Here is a 15759-nt window from a genome sequence, read left to right on the forward strand (position 1 = left end):
CTGCTCGCGCTGCTGCCGCCGGCGCCCGGGCGAGGTGAGCGCGGGGCGGCGGCGGGCAGGTGGGCGCGCGTGTCCGTGTGTCTGTGTGTCCACCCATGTGTCTGCCTGGGCATCCCTCTGCGCGTGGCCGCGTACCCGGGTGTGTGTCTCTGCCCACCTGTGTGTGCCCCCGGATGTGCTCCGCCTCGGGCATGAAAGCCCCCTTCTCTCCCCGCTTGCACGCACGCTCGCGGCCCCCGCGGTGACACGGCCGGGTGGGACGCTGCAAAGCCGCTCGCGCGCGGCTGGCAGCCTGGCTAGAGGACACCGGCAGCCCAGCCTGTTACTGCCGCTGTGCGCGGTGGTGTTATTCATCCCAGGACCCCGGTGCACCGGGCACTGCCCCGCCACAGGGCACCCAGTCTCGGGAAGCATGGATTTCGCTTTAAGCGCAGTGTAACTTGCGTGGGATTTCTCCTCTGCGCCAAGATAAGCTTGCACTTCTGTGATGGATCATGGTCAGAGCGGTCAGTGACTTGCAGAATGAATCCCTCTGTGTCTGCGTCTGCGTCTGCGTCTGCGTCTTACAGGACAAGGAGCAATGGGCTCCAGTTGCAGCAAGGGAAGCTGAGGTTGGATATTAAGAAAAACTCTCATTAAGAGGGTGGTGAAGCGCTGGAGCAGGTCACCCGGAGCGGGGGTGCACTCTCCATCCTTGGAGGTTAAGTCCCGGGTAGACAAAGCGCTGGCTGGGGTGATGCGGTTGGGGCTGGTGCTAGATGCGACTCCTAAGCACCCTTCCCACCCTCATTGTTATCTATGATCCTAATAGAAATTCATTGTCTTGTGGTTTAACCACAGCCAAACAGACGTAGCTGAAACCTCAAGAAAAGAAAACCTCAGTGTAAAAGCAGCAGCACAAGGGAATTTTCTTAGGGACGTCATAGACTCTCCTTCACTGGAGGTTTTCTCCGCGAGGTTGGATGGGTGTCTGCTTGGGATTTATTATAACCCCTGTGTCCCGCAGGGAAGCCTTGCACTAGCTACTTCCGAGGTCTCCTGCAGCTCTTGAAACCTCTGTGCCATTTTAAAGCTCATCTTTTCAGCTGTTATGAACCGAGCAATTTTCGAGCAATTAACAGCTACGTGATTCACATGCTTCCAGCAGAGACTCCCTGTGCCTGAAGAAGGGTGACTGCCCACGAAAGCCCCTTTTTTCCCAGTGACTCCGTTGGTCTCATAAAAGATACCGCATCTACCCAGAAAACTTGGCCCGCCTTTTGGGTTTTGATGCATCTCAATATTTCCCCCTGCAAAACTGCTGTTGGGAGCCTGGGTGATTTTGTTTTCGAGTCTGAACAGCTGCTTGTGTTTGCCAGGAGGAACCAGTGCAGCTGGCCCAGAGTTTCCTCACGAAGTGGTCGTTCCTCGGTGGAGAGCAGTGGGAAGCCTCGGCAGCACTAAGGTAGGCCTCGCGCCCGTGTTGACAGGAGAGAGATCGGGAACATTGAAAATATTTTCGAAACAGCCGGGACGCATCTCTTGCTTGCCGTGCGGTCTTCACATGCCGCTGACGTTTGAGTTTGGGCATGTCAGAAAACCTGGCAGCAGAGCGGCGAGGTGTCTGTCTCGAGCCCCGCGCTCCGGTCCGCACGGCAGCCCCTTTGTGCCGCCTCTCCCTGGGTTGGGGAAGAATAGAGCCCCGTTCTTCTGAACTGCGGTGCCTTAGCACAAAATGATCCGCCGTCCTCCCAGCGCATACGGACGGGCTCCCAAGAAGCAAAGCTAATAGAGCCTGGGCATGTCTACGTGTTCATTCACGTGCCGTAATTACGGTGCTTTAAGTTTAGTACCTGTAATAACAACAGGCACTAACTTAACGTGCCGCAATTGGGGCTGCTGCAAAGTAGTGCTAGTGCATGCTTTTTTTGTGCCGCTAAAGTGCAGTGGAGCAATTCTCCTGTGTGTTTTGCCTGCTGTGTTAATGCACAGGAGAATTATTCTACTGCACCATTAGCATCTCGTGTAAACGCATTCCTTGTAAGCGAAACGAGAGAGGGAAGTGAAGTGTGACTTCCCCACTACAATGCTCTTTGCAGAGCCCAGAAACTTTCATTAGCTGAATGGAGGGGAACTAAAATGGCTTTAGTTCCCCTCCAATTTGCCATGAGGCCTTTTAGCAGGTTCTTTTCTAGCCAGATGTGGGGTCTGAGGATGAGGAGATGTGGTGGCTCCCTAGCAACACCTGAACTTCTTCCCATTGCACCACTTCACTCTCTCGGTGTATTTTGGGTGCACCAGGTGACTCTCTTATTCTCAGATCTCTCCTCAAAGTGCAGAAATACACCTGAACAAGGCCTGCCCTTCTGCAAATCTGCTCAGACTCTGATGGCTTTCCTTGCTTTTTACTCGGGCAAAGCCCCGTTGTTTTCAAGGAACTGTTTTTTAGTTCCAATAACAGATCCCTGAAAGGAGGATTATTGGTAGGGACAAAAGGAAAGGGCTAGGGTAAAATCAGTCCTGTCTGGATGCATGTTATGGGGACCATCAGCCGTGCAGGCACATCAAGTGCTGGATTGCAGCCGTTCCCAGTGTAGGTCACTAGCAGTACAATGGTCCGGTCCTGAGAAGGGCCAAGAAGTGCCTGGAGCTGTCAGCAAAACCTGGGTTTGGCCTTTGAAATGCTTTGGTAAAGGCTTGTTCCTGTTGGTCTGCTTTCACATCAGCTTTGCCAGCCTGACTCAGAGTCTTGATGGAAGCCAATGGTAAGACTCATGTAGTCTTCAAGCAGGCACTGGACTAACAGGAGACCGAACATCAGCACAGAGACCTGCTACGTGGGCATGAAAAGGGAATTTTTAATAAGTTGCCCAGTGTTGGCATATGAGCGTGCCCAGCGATAGGCAAAAACAGTAGCCATTTCAGTGTTTCACTCCGTTTCCGTGGTGTGAAATACCTTTGAAAATTGAGCAAAACCACTGAGGAAATAGCTTCCCCTTGTCACTTCTACACCAACTTCTCATCTTAGGATGCCTTTACAACAGCGCCTGATATCCCCAGCAGACATCCTCCTTCAAGAGAAAATCATGGCACAGCTCCTGGCTCTGAGTTAATTTATCCTCTTGCTTTATAAGACCACTTCCGTTATCAGAAATGGTGTTATCAGACTGTTGACGCATCCTTCACGGCAGATGTATGAGTCATGAGTGCTGGGCACTGAGCAGTACTTCTCTCATCTCTTAAATGAATTAAAATGTAAAACTAAAATACCAAGAAAAGATTCATCACTAGTGGCAGGTATCCAGATTGCAGCCATATTGGTCCAGAGGCAAGGGCAATTGCATGTAGAAATGCATGTAAGAATTTTTTTTTTTTTGCAAAGATCTAATTTTTTTGGAAAATCTAAATTTTGGAAACTCTAATTTTTTTTTGCAAACATCTACTTTTTTTGCAAAAATCTCATGCATGTAGAAAGTCATGGAAGAATTATTTTGCAAAAATCTAGTGGGTCTAATAAAGAGACCACCTCTACCACAAGTCCTGATCACTAGCAGCAGACACAGTCTCATAAGCAGGGGGCTTGAAATCATCGAATCCTTTCCCACATCCTCCCGTTTTAATTGCAGATAGTCACAACGGATCAATTACTGGCACACCTTTCAGAAAAGACATCCTCCCTAAGAGATGTCACGTCCGTACAGACCTGTTTGTCTTCTCCCAGCTCATTGCCACCCCCATAGGTATGACGCATGCCAGTGAATGCGTACTCGGCTGTCTCTATGCCCAGAAAATGCAGTAGTATCTGGTTATAAGGACTTGTTCATACTAACGTTTGAAGCTGTGTTAGCACCTTCAAAGAGTGTTGTGCCTGAGCACAGCCACCCCGGGACGGCTGATTTCATGGTGTCCCTTGCCAGTAGACTGTGTGTAATGCAGTCTGTATTGTAGATCAGGAGTTACACAGCTTCACGATCTGGCCCACCCTTTCCCCGGATAGTGGACTCTTGTACAGGGGTCAGATCGGTGGTTCATGTGCTGTAGAGCAATGGTTCACCAGTGTTTCACTCTGAAGGTCGCTTTGTGAAAGTTTCCTTCGTGGATAAGCATCATCACTGCATGACCCAGCTCCACGTTTCTGGGTTTAAGTCTGCTGGCGACTGAGCAGGTCTTGGTCCACCACAAGTAGCCCGTGGCTCTCAGGCTAAAGACTGCTGCTGCAGACTGCTTTAATAATAGGCTGGGAGAGCAGTGTTGTAGCTCAGGCTCTGGCATTAACTCTAGAAAGATGCTCTCTAGGTTTTAAGATCTCAGTGTAGAAAGTGCTCAATACTAGGTCCATCGTGAGACCCCGTCCAGGTGTGGGCTGGGATTTCCAAAGGTCCCTTGTACAGGTGGGTGCCAAGGTACCATTAGCACTCCCTGGAAAGAGAAAACCTAGCTCTGTGAGGATCTTTGAAAAGATGAGTCTAGATGCCTCAGGCAGGATGTCAGCCCTATTTGATGCTGGGGTTATAGTACGACATTGAAATAAAGGTGACCCTCTTTGGATGACATGGAAGGTGTCCTCCGTTTGGTTTAGTGTAGTAGCAGGTTTGCATCAAGCAGAGTTTTCATGGAGACTGTCTTCTTCCTGTGGTGAAGCTGTCCATGAAATCCAAGCATGTTCCCTACCTGTACTGCAAAATCACTATAAGCATAACCCACATCATATTTCGTTTGGAGTCTGTTCCTGCCTACTTGACCCAACAGGTGAAGGTAAGCTGCTCACCTCTAGAGGAAGGGCTGAGTTGTTCAAGGAGAGCTTTGTGCTTTCAGATAGAGCAGTTTGCCTTGTTGATGTAAATAGGAATATGTCCTGATCCTGCTTTTTGTTGCCTGTGTAACAGCCAGTTTCTCTGTTGCATGTAGCATCCATTCAAAGCTGAAGTCAAGATCACAGCAGAGGGAAAGGACCTCATCCTGGATGTTGAGAAGAATGAGTAAGTGCACGTGTCAAGGTGTGGACTATTCAAACCGTGTGCTTGCTAGAGCAAGGACTGGATGCAAAGCACAGTGAAGTTAACAGAGAAACCTCCACTGACTTCCCTAGGCTTTGGACCAGACTTTGTTGCATGTGTGGAAATGTATGCTACTCTTGCAAAGGATAAGAATAGATTATAAGAATGGAAGTTTTTAAGAATAGGTCAGACAGACATGGGGAAGGTTTAGTCAGGGACAGTCCTTCCTTGGGCAGGGGGCTGGACTAGATGACCCCCTGAGGTCCTCTCCAACCCCACTCCCCCACTCGTCTGTGGTTTTGGGTTAGAGTCTCAGCTGGTCTTGACTGGAAAAGCAATGTTGACTTCAGTGGAGTTTCACCCCTGCCATAAAGCAGGTAGCACTTGCATGAAATAGGAAGCAATTCCCTTTCTTAGTAAAATGGACTGCTTTTAAGGTGCTCAGTGCTTTATCCCTAACAAGCTCTAACACACATTTCATCCATCGTATTAGACTTCAAGGTGTCATAATACACACAGTGTCTTCTGGGGGAATGATTATACCCCCTTACATTTCTATACCTCCCTTTCATCCTATTGCACATGAAATGCTTGTGCTTTCAGTGACTGCTGAGATGCATCCACCTCGTAGGTAGAGCACAGCAGCTGGCTAGCGGTCTGCATCAGTGCTGCACAGCAGTTTTAGGCGAAGGAGCAAAGAGCAATACTACATACAGTTGATGCCACAGGAGGATGTGGGTAGCCACAGCCAGTGTAATTCTGCTGCTGGCATTTGGATGCAAGGTGCTTCGCTGCTTTTTATTCTCTGCACCAGATCTTTGGCCAGGCAAGCCGATTAGCTTTCCGCAGTGGAACGGCAGCCAAGGGTGTGCCTACGGTAGCACAGCCCGCCAGCCTCTCCGCCTGATCCCACTGATCTCAGGTCTCTCTCTGATTAATATCAAAAGTCAAACTTTTGTCTCCTTGTGCCTGTGCCATACTCTTAGTACATTGTATGGGCTTCTCTGACCAGGCAAAACCCTGGTATCGCTGTTCTCTTTCACTGCGAGCGAAACAAAATATCTGAGTATGAATCTCCAACTGTAATTGGTATTTCTGCTGACCTACAAAACGAGCTGACATGTGGAGAGCTGCCTACATTTTCTTGGCACTATCTGAGCTTGAAATCAGATGAGTGATCAAAGGGAAGATATATTTTAGGAGGCATTTTCTTTCCAAGGAGGTATCACAAGCTGCTGGGAATTTCAGCTCTGCAGAAACCCAAGACACAGCAGAGTCCCCTGTGCACCTGCAGCAAGCGTTATAGATTGTCACATTTTGGCATTTTTTGACTTGGAAAGTATCAGCGTAGCACAGGGGAGAGCAGACGACGTTGAGGTTGCTAGCTAAGTCCTGTCTACGCTGACACACACTGTTCAGCAAGGACGCTTGGGAAGCCATGTACCTGCTACTGCAGATGGGGTAAAACCCAATGAAGTCTGGTTAGATCCCTGGACTGTTAGCTCTTAGCTATTCTGCACCGTTTGTGCGCTCGGCTGCAGAGAGGGATTTATTTACAGTATAACAGGAGCTGGCAAAAGTCAAGAGTCCTGTTAGACTGGAAGTAGCAGATTAATTGAGTACGATGACACAATCTCCAGGTGCCTCGTGGGAAACTGTGTCTTGCTATTTCCATCAGAAATCTGCCTTTTGGCATGAGTTTGTGAATGAATTAGGGTCACACAGCATTGTGTTTACTTCCTGAGCTAAGACTTCCAGTCACCAAAATACACACACGTACACGCTCACGCACAGGGTGCAATTAGCACACAGCAATAAACTTAACTACTCCACTGGACTTGTCCCGGACAGGACTATCCTGCAGCAGAGTTAGTTAATTCACTGCGCCCTAATACGGGCGCATGTGTAAATGGTGACTCTTTACTGCAGAGCTAATTAGTCCGCTCCGCAGTAAAGTGCACATGTAGATGCACCCACACACACACTGTAGAGGCATTTTTTTGAAGTCTTAGTGCTTTTTGTGAAAACATGGTACTTATTTGGTATCTTCTGTAAGAAACTATTCCTAGCACTGACTGCATTGGGAGTTTTGCCTGAGCAAGGAGTGAAGGCAAAGGCCTATAATTAGAGAAACCTAAAAAAGACAAGAAATTGCAGGGAACAAGGCCGGTGGCATGTTATTTCTCTGTCAGCAGCTAAGAAAAGTATCTAGGGCAGTGGTTTTCAGCCTGTAGTCTTCAGACCCTTGAGGGTCCTCACACTATGTCTAAGGGGTCTGCAAAAAGCTGACTATGATCAATCAAAAGTATGTGAATACCCACGCTCCCGAGCCAAAGGGGTCTGCACCTCCACTTGAAATTTCCAAAGGGATTCACGCCTCCATTCAAAGTGTTTTAGGGGTCCATAAGTGAAAAAAGGTTGAAAGCCACTGCTGTAGAGAAACAGCCATCGTTCTGATGTCCTTTTCAAAGACATTTAAATTAGTTATTTATAGGTCTGCAGAGGAAAGAAAGGGAAGGATAATGAAACAAGAATAAAAAAGCTGGGGTCACTTTTTAGGAACTTCGAGGGTGCTCGCATACGACTTTGCCCTTCTAGATAACCGTCCAGCAGAGCATTACAGAGTGAAGCCTCATCTGAGGTCCATAGCAAAGGAAGGGACAGGAGCTCTGCTCCCCTAATGACCAGTCTTATGTTTTCTCCATCCTCCAGAAATTCCCCATATTACTATTAATGTATTTCCTGGCATATAAAACATTCCTGTGTATAAGATGTGCGCGCCCCCCCCCGATATATTTGTGGGAAGGCATTTTTAACATAAATTTGATTGAATTTTGGTCTTTTTTTTTTTACAAAGATTTAATTCCATAGCTTCCCTGTATAAAACGCACCGTTTTGCCTTTTTTCTTTATTTTGGTCTGTATGAAAATTGGTCTGTATGAATACAATTTTGATGCAGAAGTTAGCTGCTAGCATACAACACCTCTGACTCATAGCAAAAGAATATCCCCAAATACTCAACGCTGCTCAAATCTTTTTTAACAAGTCACAAAGGCCCTCAAGTCCTGCAGCTGCAGGATTGGAAAGCCCAAGGCTTTGCAGAGAGCAGATTATATGGAGGGATGCCTGTAAGACAGCCTGAGATCTGGCTGCGGTTGAGGAACAGAAGAAGCTGAGTTCTAACCCCTGGATGAAAGCTGGCTTTTCTCAGGCATTTGCACGTGTTAACAGGAACCAGCTCCGAGCTGGAGACGGAGGGGTGCTGGGGACACTATGGAGGAGCCCTCCACGTGTGGCCGGTCGACGCGGTGCGACTGTCCCTCGAGCAGGGCCAGTCTCTCAATGCAGAAACCCCTGCTCGTGCAATGCAGCTGCAGCCTTTTTGGGGGCAGCACAGCCAGGGCTCCCGCTGGCTTTGCCGGGATCAGGGCCACCACGGGCATTTCTCAGCAAGCACGAGGGATGGTTGCCAAGCGGTAACGTAGCCGGCAGAGAACGGGTGGCCTTCTAGGACAGAGTCTGAAGGAGTAGTCCCTGCTTCTGGCCCAGTTCGAGGGCTAATTTGAGGCTGCTGTACCTCACAGGCACTTCCAGATGCATCCCTCCACATCCCTGTGTCTTGTACAAGCGCTGGGGGTCACTTGTTTTTCATTGTTTCCTGCCGTATCCACTGCCCAGTGCTGGTTCAGGTCTCCAAGGAGGGAGAGGGGGTTGTTGTCCATCTCCCAGCTGGATTTTCTGCGCGCTGTCGGTCGCTAACAGTTTTCTGCTTGCAGGACGGGCTGTAGCAGCGACAGCTGGCAGGATGCATCTGACCGACTCTGCTGGTCTTGCAAAAGTTTTTTTGGATCCCCCAAGTCAGGGCAGAATCAGCATCTGGAGATTTCAACTGCCGTCCTCTTCCTTCTCCAGGCAGGGTCTCTGTACTGGGTGGGGGCAGAGGGAGTAAAGAAACAAACTGCTCTATCTTATGTACCCCCCCCCCCCAAATCCTGCAGCAGTCTGTCTAGGAAGTGCATTTCCTTCCCTCTTTTCCCTCAGCTGGTGTTTGTGCAGCGTGTGCTTTCCTTGGCTGAGTCCATGCAAACTGTGCTATTGTTTCTGCCTAACTGATCCTGCCCCTCCCCAGGAGGTCATTGATAAATCCCAATGGGAGCCTGCACCTCTGATTTTCACAGCCCTTTGCAAATAAGATTCTGTTTTTTACCTTTAGGGCTGGTACCACATCTCTCTTTCTTTTGCCCCCCACCCCGTCTCTCCTTCCTTTACAGCTCACTTTGCCAGAGAAATAAATGCCTTCTCGCTCACCCCAGGAGAGGGTCTGAGCAAGTGAGAGCCACGTGTCCCAGGCTGAGTCTGGGTGTGACTCACCAAAGCCTTGTTGGATTTCAGCAATTTAAGAAAGTGTCAGGTTTTTTTTTCTCCTCTGGGGGGTTTCACAAGAGTTTCAGGATCTTGCTCCTCCCTCGCTCTTGGCCCTTGTAAAGCAGCCCTGGCTGGTGCTATTACCAGGGGTCCCATTCTGGAGGCGATGGGGAGGGTCAGCTGAGGTTCTCAGTATAGGGGACATTTTACTGAAGTGAGAGGTCAAAGGTGTCTCTGTTTCAGCCTGGGAGTCTGCAGAGGCTGGCGGAGCGGCCTCGTTGCGAGAGAGGAGAATTTGGCCCCTAAACGTGCGAACAGAAATGGGGTATATAAAATTTCACGGATTCCCTGTGTCCCTAAGTGCTCTTGGCAGGGCGCTTGGACAGATTTATTGTTCCTGAAGAGAAGAGGAGGAGGAAAGATTTAACAGCTGGATCTCAGACCTCATTTTTCAGTCCCCAGACCAGGTGGAAAGAGCCGATGCTTCCCACAGGGCCTCTGCCTCGCGGTTTTGGGGCTGGGGGGAAACGCTTTTGTTTCCATGCCTCCGAGATGCTCACGCGCATTGCAACGTCCCACGCGCTGCGCCCTGGGGTGCTCCGAGCACGTCCCTCGGCCGCCGCCGAGCCAGGCTCGCACCAGGGTCTTGCACCTCTGCACCAATAAAATGCTGAGCCCCCCGTGGAGCTCACCAGCCATGGAGCACCTCACCGGACCGTGCTAGTCAAGAGTGTTTGTTGCATATATTTAATTGGCTCCAAAGGGCTGGGAAGCAGCCAGGGAAAACTAAGGCTGATGTTTTCCAAAGCCACTTGAGGAGCTGGGTGCCCTTGAGACCAGTGAAGTTGGGTTTTCAAGCACGTCTCTAGCCCTGGCCTCAGTGTTGCACTCGTAGTGGCAGTTCCTGTTTCCCCGAACTCTCCCGACGGTGCCTGTTTTGCAGTGCATGGTGCTGGCTTTCCACCCCGCTGCTTTGAGGGCTCTTGGGGACAAGGAGGGGAGGGAGCGGCTCTTGTTCACAGCTTGGTCCCTTCTCCCTTGATTCCCTCTGCCTAGGTGGGCAGCAGGCTCCCCTCCGCGCGACGGGGCTCTGGACAGCTGCCCGGCGAGAGCGCCGCGGGGCGCCTGTCCCGGTCCATGACATAATGCGCCTTCTCCGGGCCAATTCCATCAGCCTCATTCGCTAAATATGTGACCCCTGCTGTCGCCGCTTGTGATGCAGCAAAACAGCAGCACCCCTGCACCGTGACACCCGCTCTCCACTGCTGTTCAGAACAAAGCCGTCTTTGACGGAGCGGGGCCCGCATCGCCGCAGGCCCGTCTCGAACAGTCGCGCAGTCTTGAAGACATCTGTACATGATGGCTCCGGGCCAGGCCTGCGCTCACTTGGCTCCCCAGCCCATCTGACCTTGCCCCCGAGGCTTTCTGCTGCACGAAAACTGGTGGGAGCAGCGTGTTTCCTCCCAGCGTCCGGGCTCCAGAGCAACGCGCCGGGGTGCGCTGGGTCAGACGCGGGGAGGCAGCTGTCCGTTGCAGAGGGCGAGGCAGGGTTGGGGAGTGCATGTGCTCAGCTTGGCTGCTGGACAGGGCTGGTCCCCCTGGAAAAGGGGTTAGAGCAGCCTGAGCTCTGCTTTGCTGTCCCAGCACGAGGGACCAGCAAGGCAGTACATGCCCCCTTTGCATCCAGTCATGCCCCCTTTTCCTTGGAAGACAGCACTTGAGGGTACATCGTGCCATGCTATGGGACCCACAGCATGGCACAAAGCAGCTGCAGGACCCTGGGCACCCCATCGATTGGTGTCAAAAAAGCCTTTCAATGACACAGGGATGCTCATAGATGCCAGTCCCTTCATCACCAGGAGCTGCAGGATGCCTGGGGTTGTCTGATCACTGAATTGCACCGTGTTGTTTTGCAAATCAGTCTGATGCATTGGGGAAGGGACGATGATTTGGGGGTTGCACTAGATGACCTCTGGAAGTCCCTTCCAGCCTGATGTCTCTATGACTAGCGGCAACGAAGCATGAAAGCAATGCTTTATTGGGGCTTTCACCCAATGACAGTGCAGTGGCACAAGGGACAGCTGGGAGCACTCAGGAGCAGCCCTGCGGCTGGAGAAGGTTTGTCCAGTGATGCCTTAGTCCTGGAGCTCGTGGTTTGGGCCACCGCTGTTGGAGGATGTCATTCCTGGGCGCTGCTAAATTTCACGCTGCTGAATTGCTGGAGCCTGTCATGTAACCGCCGGCATGTGCGTGCTTAGGGGCGGATGCAACTGGCTGCCAGCTCTTTCCGTTGCACTGTGGAGACCCACTGTAAAGAGCCCAGTGCCGGCAGCAGAGCGTTCCCTTTTCAGGCAGGGGTTGCGGCGAACAGTGAAGCGTCGCAATATTTCCTGTGGGCCAAGAGATGAGAACGAGATGTCTAAGCAACTTCCCATGGCACGCTTCTCTGGGGGTGAGAGAAGGAAGCTGCGAAGTGCATCAGATATTAAATGAGGTCAGATAGTCTTCTGGGGACTGTCTGTGTGTTTGTTTCTACTCTGGTGACCCTGCTAGATGGAATAGGAGCTTATTCCCAGCACAAGCCCCTAGCTTTAACTGTGCTGCTCCCACCAATACCCACCCCTTGGTGCAAACCAGCTCGACTTTGTTATCATTTCTATTCATTGTTTTTCTGCAGTGCTAGGACCACCAGTCGTAGCCCAGCACCCCGCGGGGGTGGGTGCTGCCCGAGCACAAAACAAGAGGACAGTCGGTCCCTGCCTCGACAAGCTCGTGGCCCAAGGATAAGACAAGGGGGGTCGCAAAGAGGATGGAGCTGGACTGGTCTCAGTGGGAGAAGATGACAGGACAAGGAGCAATGGGCTCAGGCTGCAGCAAGGGAAGCTGAGGTTGGATATTAGGAAAGACTTTCTCACTGGGATGGTAGTAAAGCACTGGAACAGGTTACCCAGAGAGGTGGTGGCATCTCCATCCTTGGAGGTTTTTAAGACCTGGGTAGACAAAGCCTTGTCTGGGATGATGTAGTTGGGGCTGGTCCTGCGTGGAGCAGGGGGCTGGACTAGATGTGACCCCCCTGAGGTCCCTTCACACCCTCATTTTCTATGATGCTAAGAGAGAAGAGGTTGAGAGGACAAGGGCGAAGGATGGTTGGGGAGCAGGCAGCGTTGCACGGTGGCTGCCTGCTTGCTTTCAGGGGTTTTGTGAACGCTGCACCTGTTATAAGGTGCAGGGGGGCAGGAGGGGGCTTTGTGGAGGTTTATGGGGAGCTCCTAGTGTGAGGCAGCTGGGCTGGAGGCAGGAAGGTGCAGTTTTGAACACCCAAGTGGGCAGTAAAGGCCAGACCCTCAGCCCGTGTTAAGTCGCAGAGATTCACAGGTGCCAGGTCTGATCCTGTCTCCTGGCTTGAGGAGGGCTGTGTGGATCTACCCCCGGTTCTTCTTCTCGCGTCTTTGTCATGAACTAGATGCTTTTCCGGAATCGTGCACCAGCAATGGCTCTTTCATTGCTGCAGCGAGGTCCTCCTCCATGCAGGTTTCACCAGGGAGTTGAGAAACGAGCATGAGCTCCATCGTCTGCATTTCACAGGCATGTATCCATGCCCCTAGAGTAGCCCCAGCAGATCAGGTTTGTTTTTGATTTTCCCGTTGGCGTGTGCAGGTGATTCAGGCTTTGCCACATTGGCCAGTCGCGATCCGCCCTCTTGGAAGGTCCTTTTGGGGTTGCACGTAACCTTCCCTTCCATAACCTCGGCCGTGTCCCGTTAGCCATCGTGTCCAGCGGCACAACACGGGTCACAAAACTCTTTCAAGTTTGGCTACTTCTGTGTGATCCTACAGGGGATGCCTGGGGTCCTCCATCTGCTGTGATCCTTTTTTTTTGGCATGCTACCTTCTGATACCGGGGGTGCAATGCCTGCCAGCAAATACAGGCTGTCCTTTGGTGCTGGCTTTAGGCATCCTGTTCTTTCAGTTCCCGACGTGAGGTCCTGCCTTCTAAGCAGAGACTTTGACACAGCCCAGACCCTTTTGCCAGCTCATTGCTCAAGGCAGTTTCCTGGCAGTTAATGCAATTTGTTGATTAAACATTTGTTTCTGCAGATTCACTCTGAGCCATCTCTGACAGGGAGGTGATCACAAGGTCTGATAGGGAGGTGATTGTAGGGAAACCTTGTCTGTCTGCCACATGGTGTTTCTATGATCAGCTGTTTATGGATGTGAAAGACTTGATAACAGCAGCATTGTGTCCTAGGCCCCGAGCAGGGGATCCAGTGATGAGCATTAGCACATCAGAAAGGAGCTTTGCTGGAGTCTGAAAGCCGAGATGAAAGCCAGCACTTCCAGATGTCAATTGGGATCAAATGGCACATCTCCAAACCCCAACTTCCTCTTCTCCCCGCTTGAAAAGAGCCATTATCTGCTGGGAGCTCTGTCTGCACCATGCAAAACATCTTGAGCTGCAGCCTGGGGATGAGGAGAGGGCTGTCTTGGGAGATGAAACACTTGCCAGTCACTTCCGAGAGTGCAGTTTACTGTCAGTGCAAGCAAGGAAACGCAACCTGGGCCGAAGCGTGTGTGGCCCTCTCTCTTCAAGGTGCCCTGCCCAAGAGGAACAGAAGCTGGGGCTTGCTCCCTTTTTAGCCTCTGTCTGTGCTAAGGAAAATTGGCAGACAAGGTTCTTTGGGTAGATGTGATATCTTGTATTAGACCAACTAAATACTTGGAAAGATTGGTCTTTGCAAGCTTTTGGGTACAAACACCCTTCTTCAGGCAGTCTCTTGGTGTTGGTGTGAGATTTGGGAATCCCCCCCACCCCCGGAATATTTTTTCTGGGTTTTTTTGCCTTACGATTATCAGAGACTGGGGGCAAACTTTTGCTCAGGTTTTACTGGAGAAATTTGTAGGTGATTCAGATGTTGGCTGGGTCTGTGCTCTCCTTTAATAGAAGCAGGGTGATAAGGAAGAGAGCTCGTGCTCTCCTCGGAAGATTGGAGTTTGATGTAGGATGGGGGAAAGCATTTTAAACCGCCTGGATAAAACCCCCTTCCCTTCTCCATCCATCAGGCTTCACTTCCTTGGCATCTCTGGTGTGACAAATAGGCTAATTCCCCATTCAACCATCGAGACTTCCAGTTATCTGGTATAAAACAGCCCTGTTCATTTTGTTACGGGAGCCAAACCACCAACCCCCCCAGGCCTTCTTTATAAAGCGGGGGGAACCTCTCCAAAAAGGACACAAGCCCACTGTTTTGCAGGCCCCGTTTTAGAAATGTGCAGCGTAGCAAACCGTGACGTGAAGGGGCAGGGTAGGAGCTGGCAAGGAGGGAGGTCATCGCAACACCCAAGTATGGCATCCTCGAGAGGGGCCAAGCGCGATGCCTCGAGAGCGGAGAGGACGGCGGTGTTGCTTTATAAATAACCTCCGTAGAGGGATTATTCGGCGCGATCCTTTTACAGGGGTTGGGAGAGGAGGCGATGGCTTTAGGCTGCTTGCACGCTGCTGAGATGGAGACGTGCGGTGACCTTCTCAGGTCTATCCCTGCCTTGATTTGTGGGCGTAGGCATCTCCTCGTTTTGCAAGATCAGCTGTCCAGTGGAGCGGGAGGAGGCATTGCCCCTGGAGCTGAATCCAAATACTGCCGACGACATGCTTGGGGCTGCCTCTGACAGCCCCTGGGCCAATCCTGAGCACCTGGCTGATGCGATGGGGAACGTATCCTACATCAGGAGAACGAGATCAGGGCCTGGACAGGTTGCCAGAGTTTTCCAAGGACAAAAAGGGTCACGAGAGCTACACAGCAGCATTACCTGCATCCGTCCTCAAGACAGCAGCAGGAGCAGGGACAGAAATAAGCTGGTAGCAGCATCCAGACACGAATGGCCCAGTATTTGGATCCAGGGTTCACTGCTTTTGCCTTGCCATCAAGCTGCAAACTGTCCCCAAACTCTGGGTCCCAGTGCTCCGTAGACACACGGTTTGTGCTCCGGTGTCATCTTTGCAGCGTTTTTTATTTCAATTTTGCACTTTACCATGTGTTGAAACAATGGAAAGGATTTATGAATAAAGTGAAATAAGGCAGGAAGTGTGTGTGTGTGTGTGTGTGTGTGTGTGTGTGTGTGGTGGGAGGGGGAGGGAGAATCTGACTGCCCCACAATAAAGGATTTAGCTCTGGTGGGGGTTGTTCTGCGGTGGAGCCTGGCTTTTCTGTGTCATCTTCATGTCATTAAATAAATGGCTTGAAAGATCACTTAGGAGGATGACTGGCCCAGCGCTTTCACGGCAGAGTGCGTTTCACGAGATAAAGAGCCGGGGTCCTCTGAACGCATCATCTCTGGGTGGGTGAGTGCATGCATCCGTGTCCATCACACCTTGAGCTCCTGCCCTCCTCTCCATGAAGGCCCCCTCTGTGCAGGGAGGAGCA

The 15759-nt window shown here is 51.1% G+C and overlaps 1 protein-coding gene across 1 annotated transcript in view; it reads left to right on the forward strand.

Moving 5' to 3' along the window:
* ADAM19 (ADAM metallopeptidase domain 19) overlaps positions 1–15759 on the forward strand; it is a 40015-nt gene that overhangs the window by 559 nt on the left and 23697 nt on the right. Inside the window, exons 2-3 of the mRNA XM_019505956.1 lie at positions 1311–1444; positions 4888–4958. Coding sequence (XP_019361501.1) covers positions 1311–1444; positions 4888–4958 — 205 coding nt within the window. The remainder of the gene's footprint in view (positions 1–1310; positions 1445–4887; positions 4959–15759) is intronic.

This window comes from Gavialis gangeticus, unplaced genomic scaffold, assembly GCF_001723915.1.
Source record: "Gavialis gangeticus isolate Ggan-Ray unplaced genomic scaffold, GavGan_comp1, whole genome shotgun sequence".
In the NCBI taxonomy this organism is placed as follows: domain Eukaryota; kingdom Metazoa; phylum Chordata; order Crocodylia; family Gavialidae; genus Gavialis; species Gavialis gangeticus.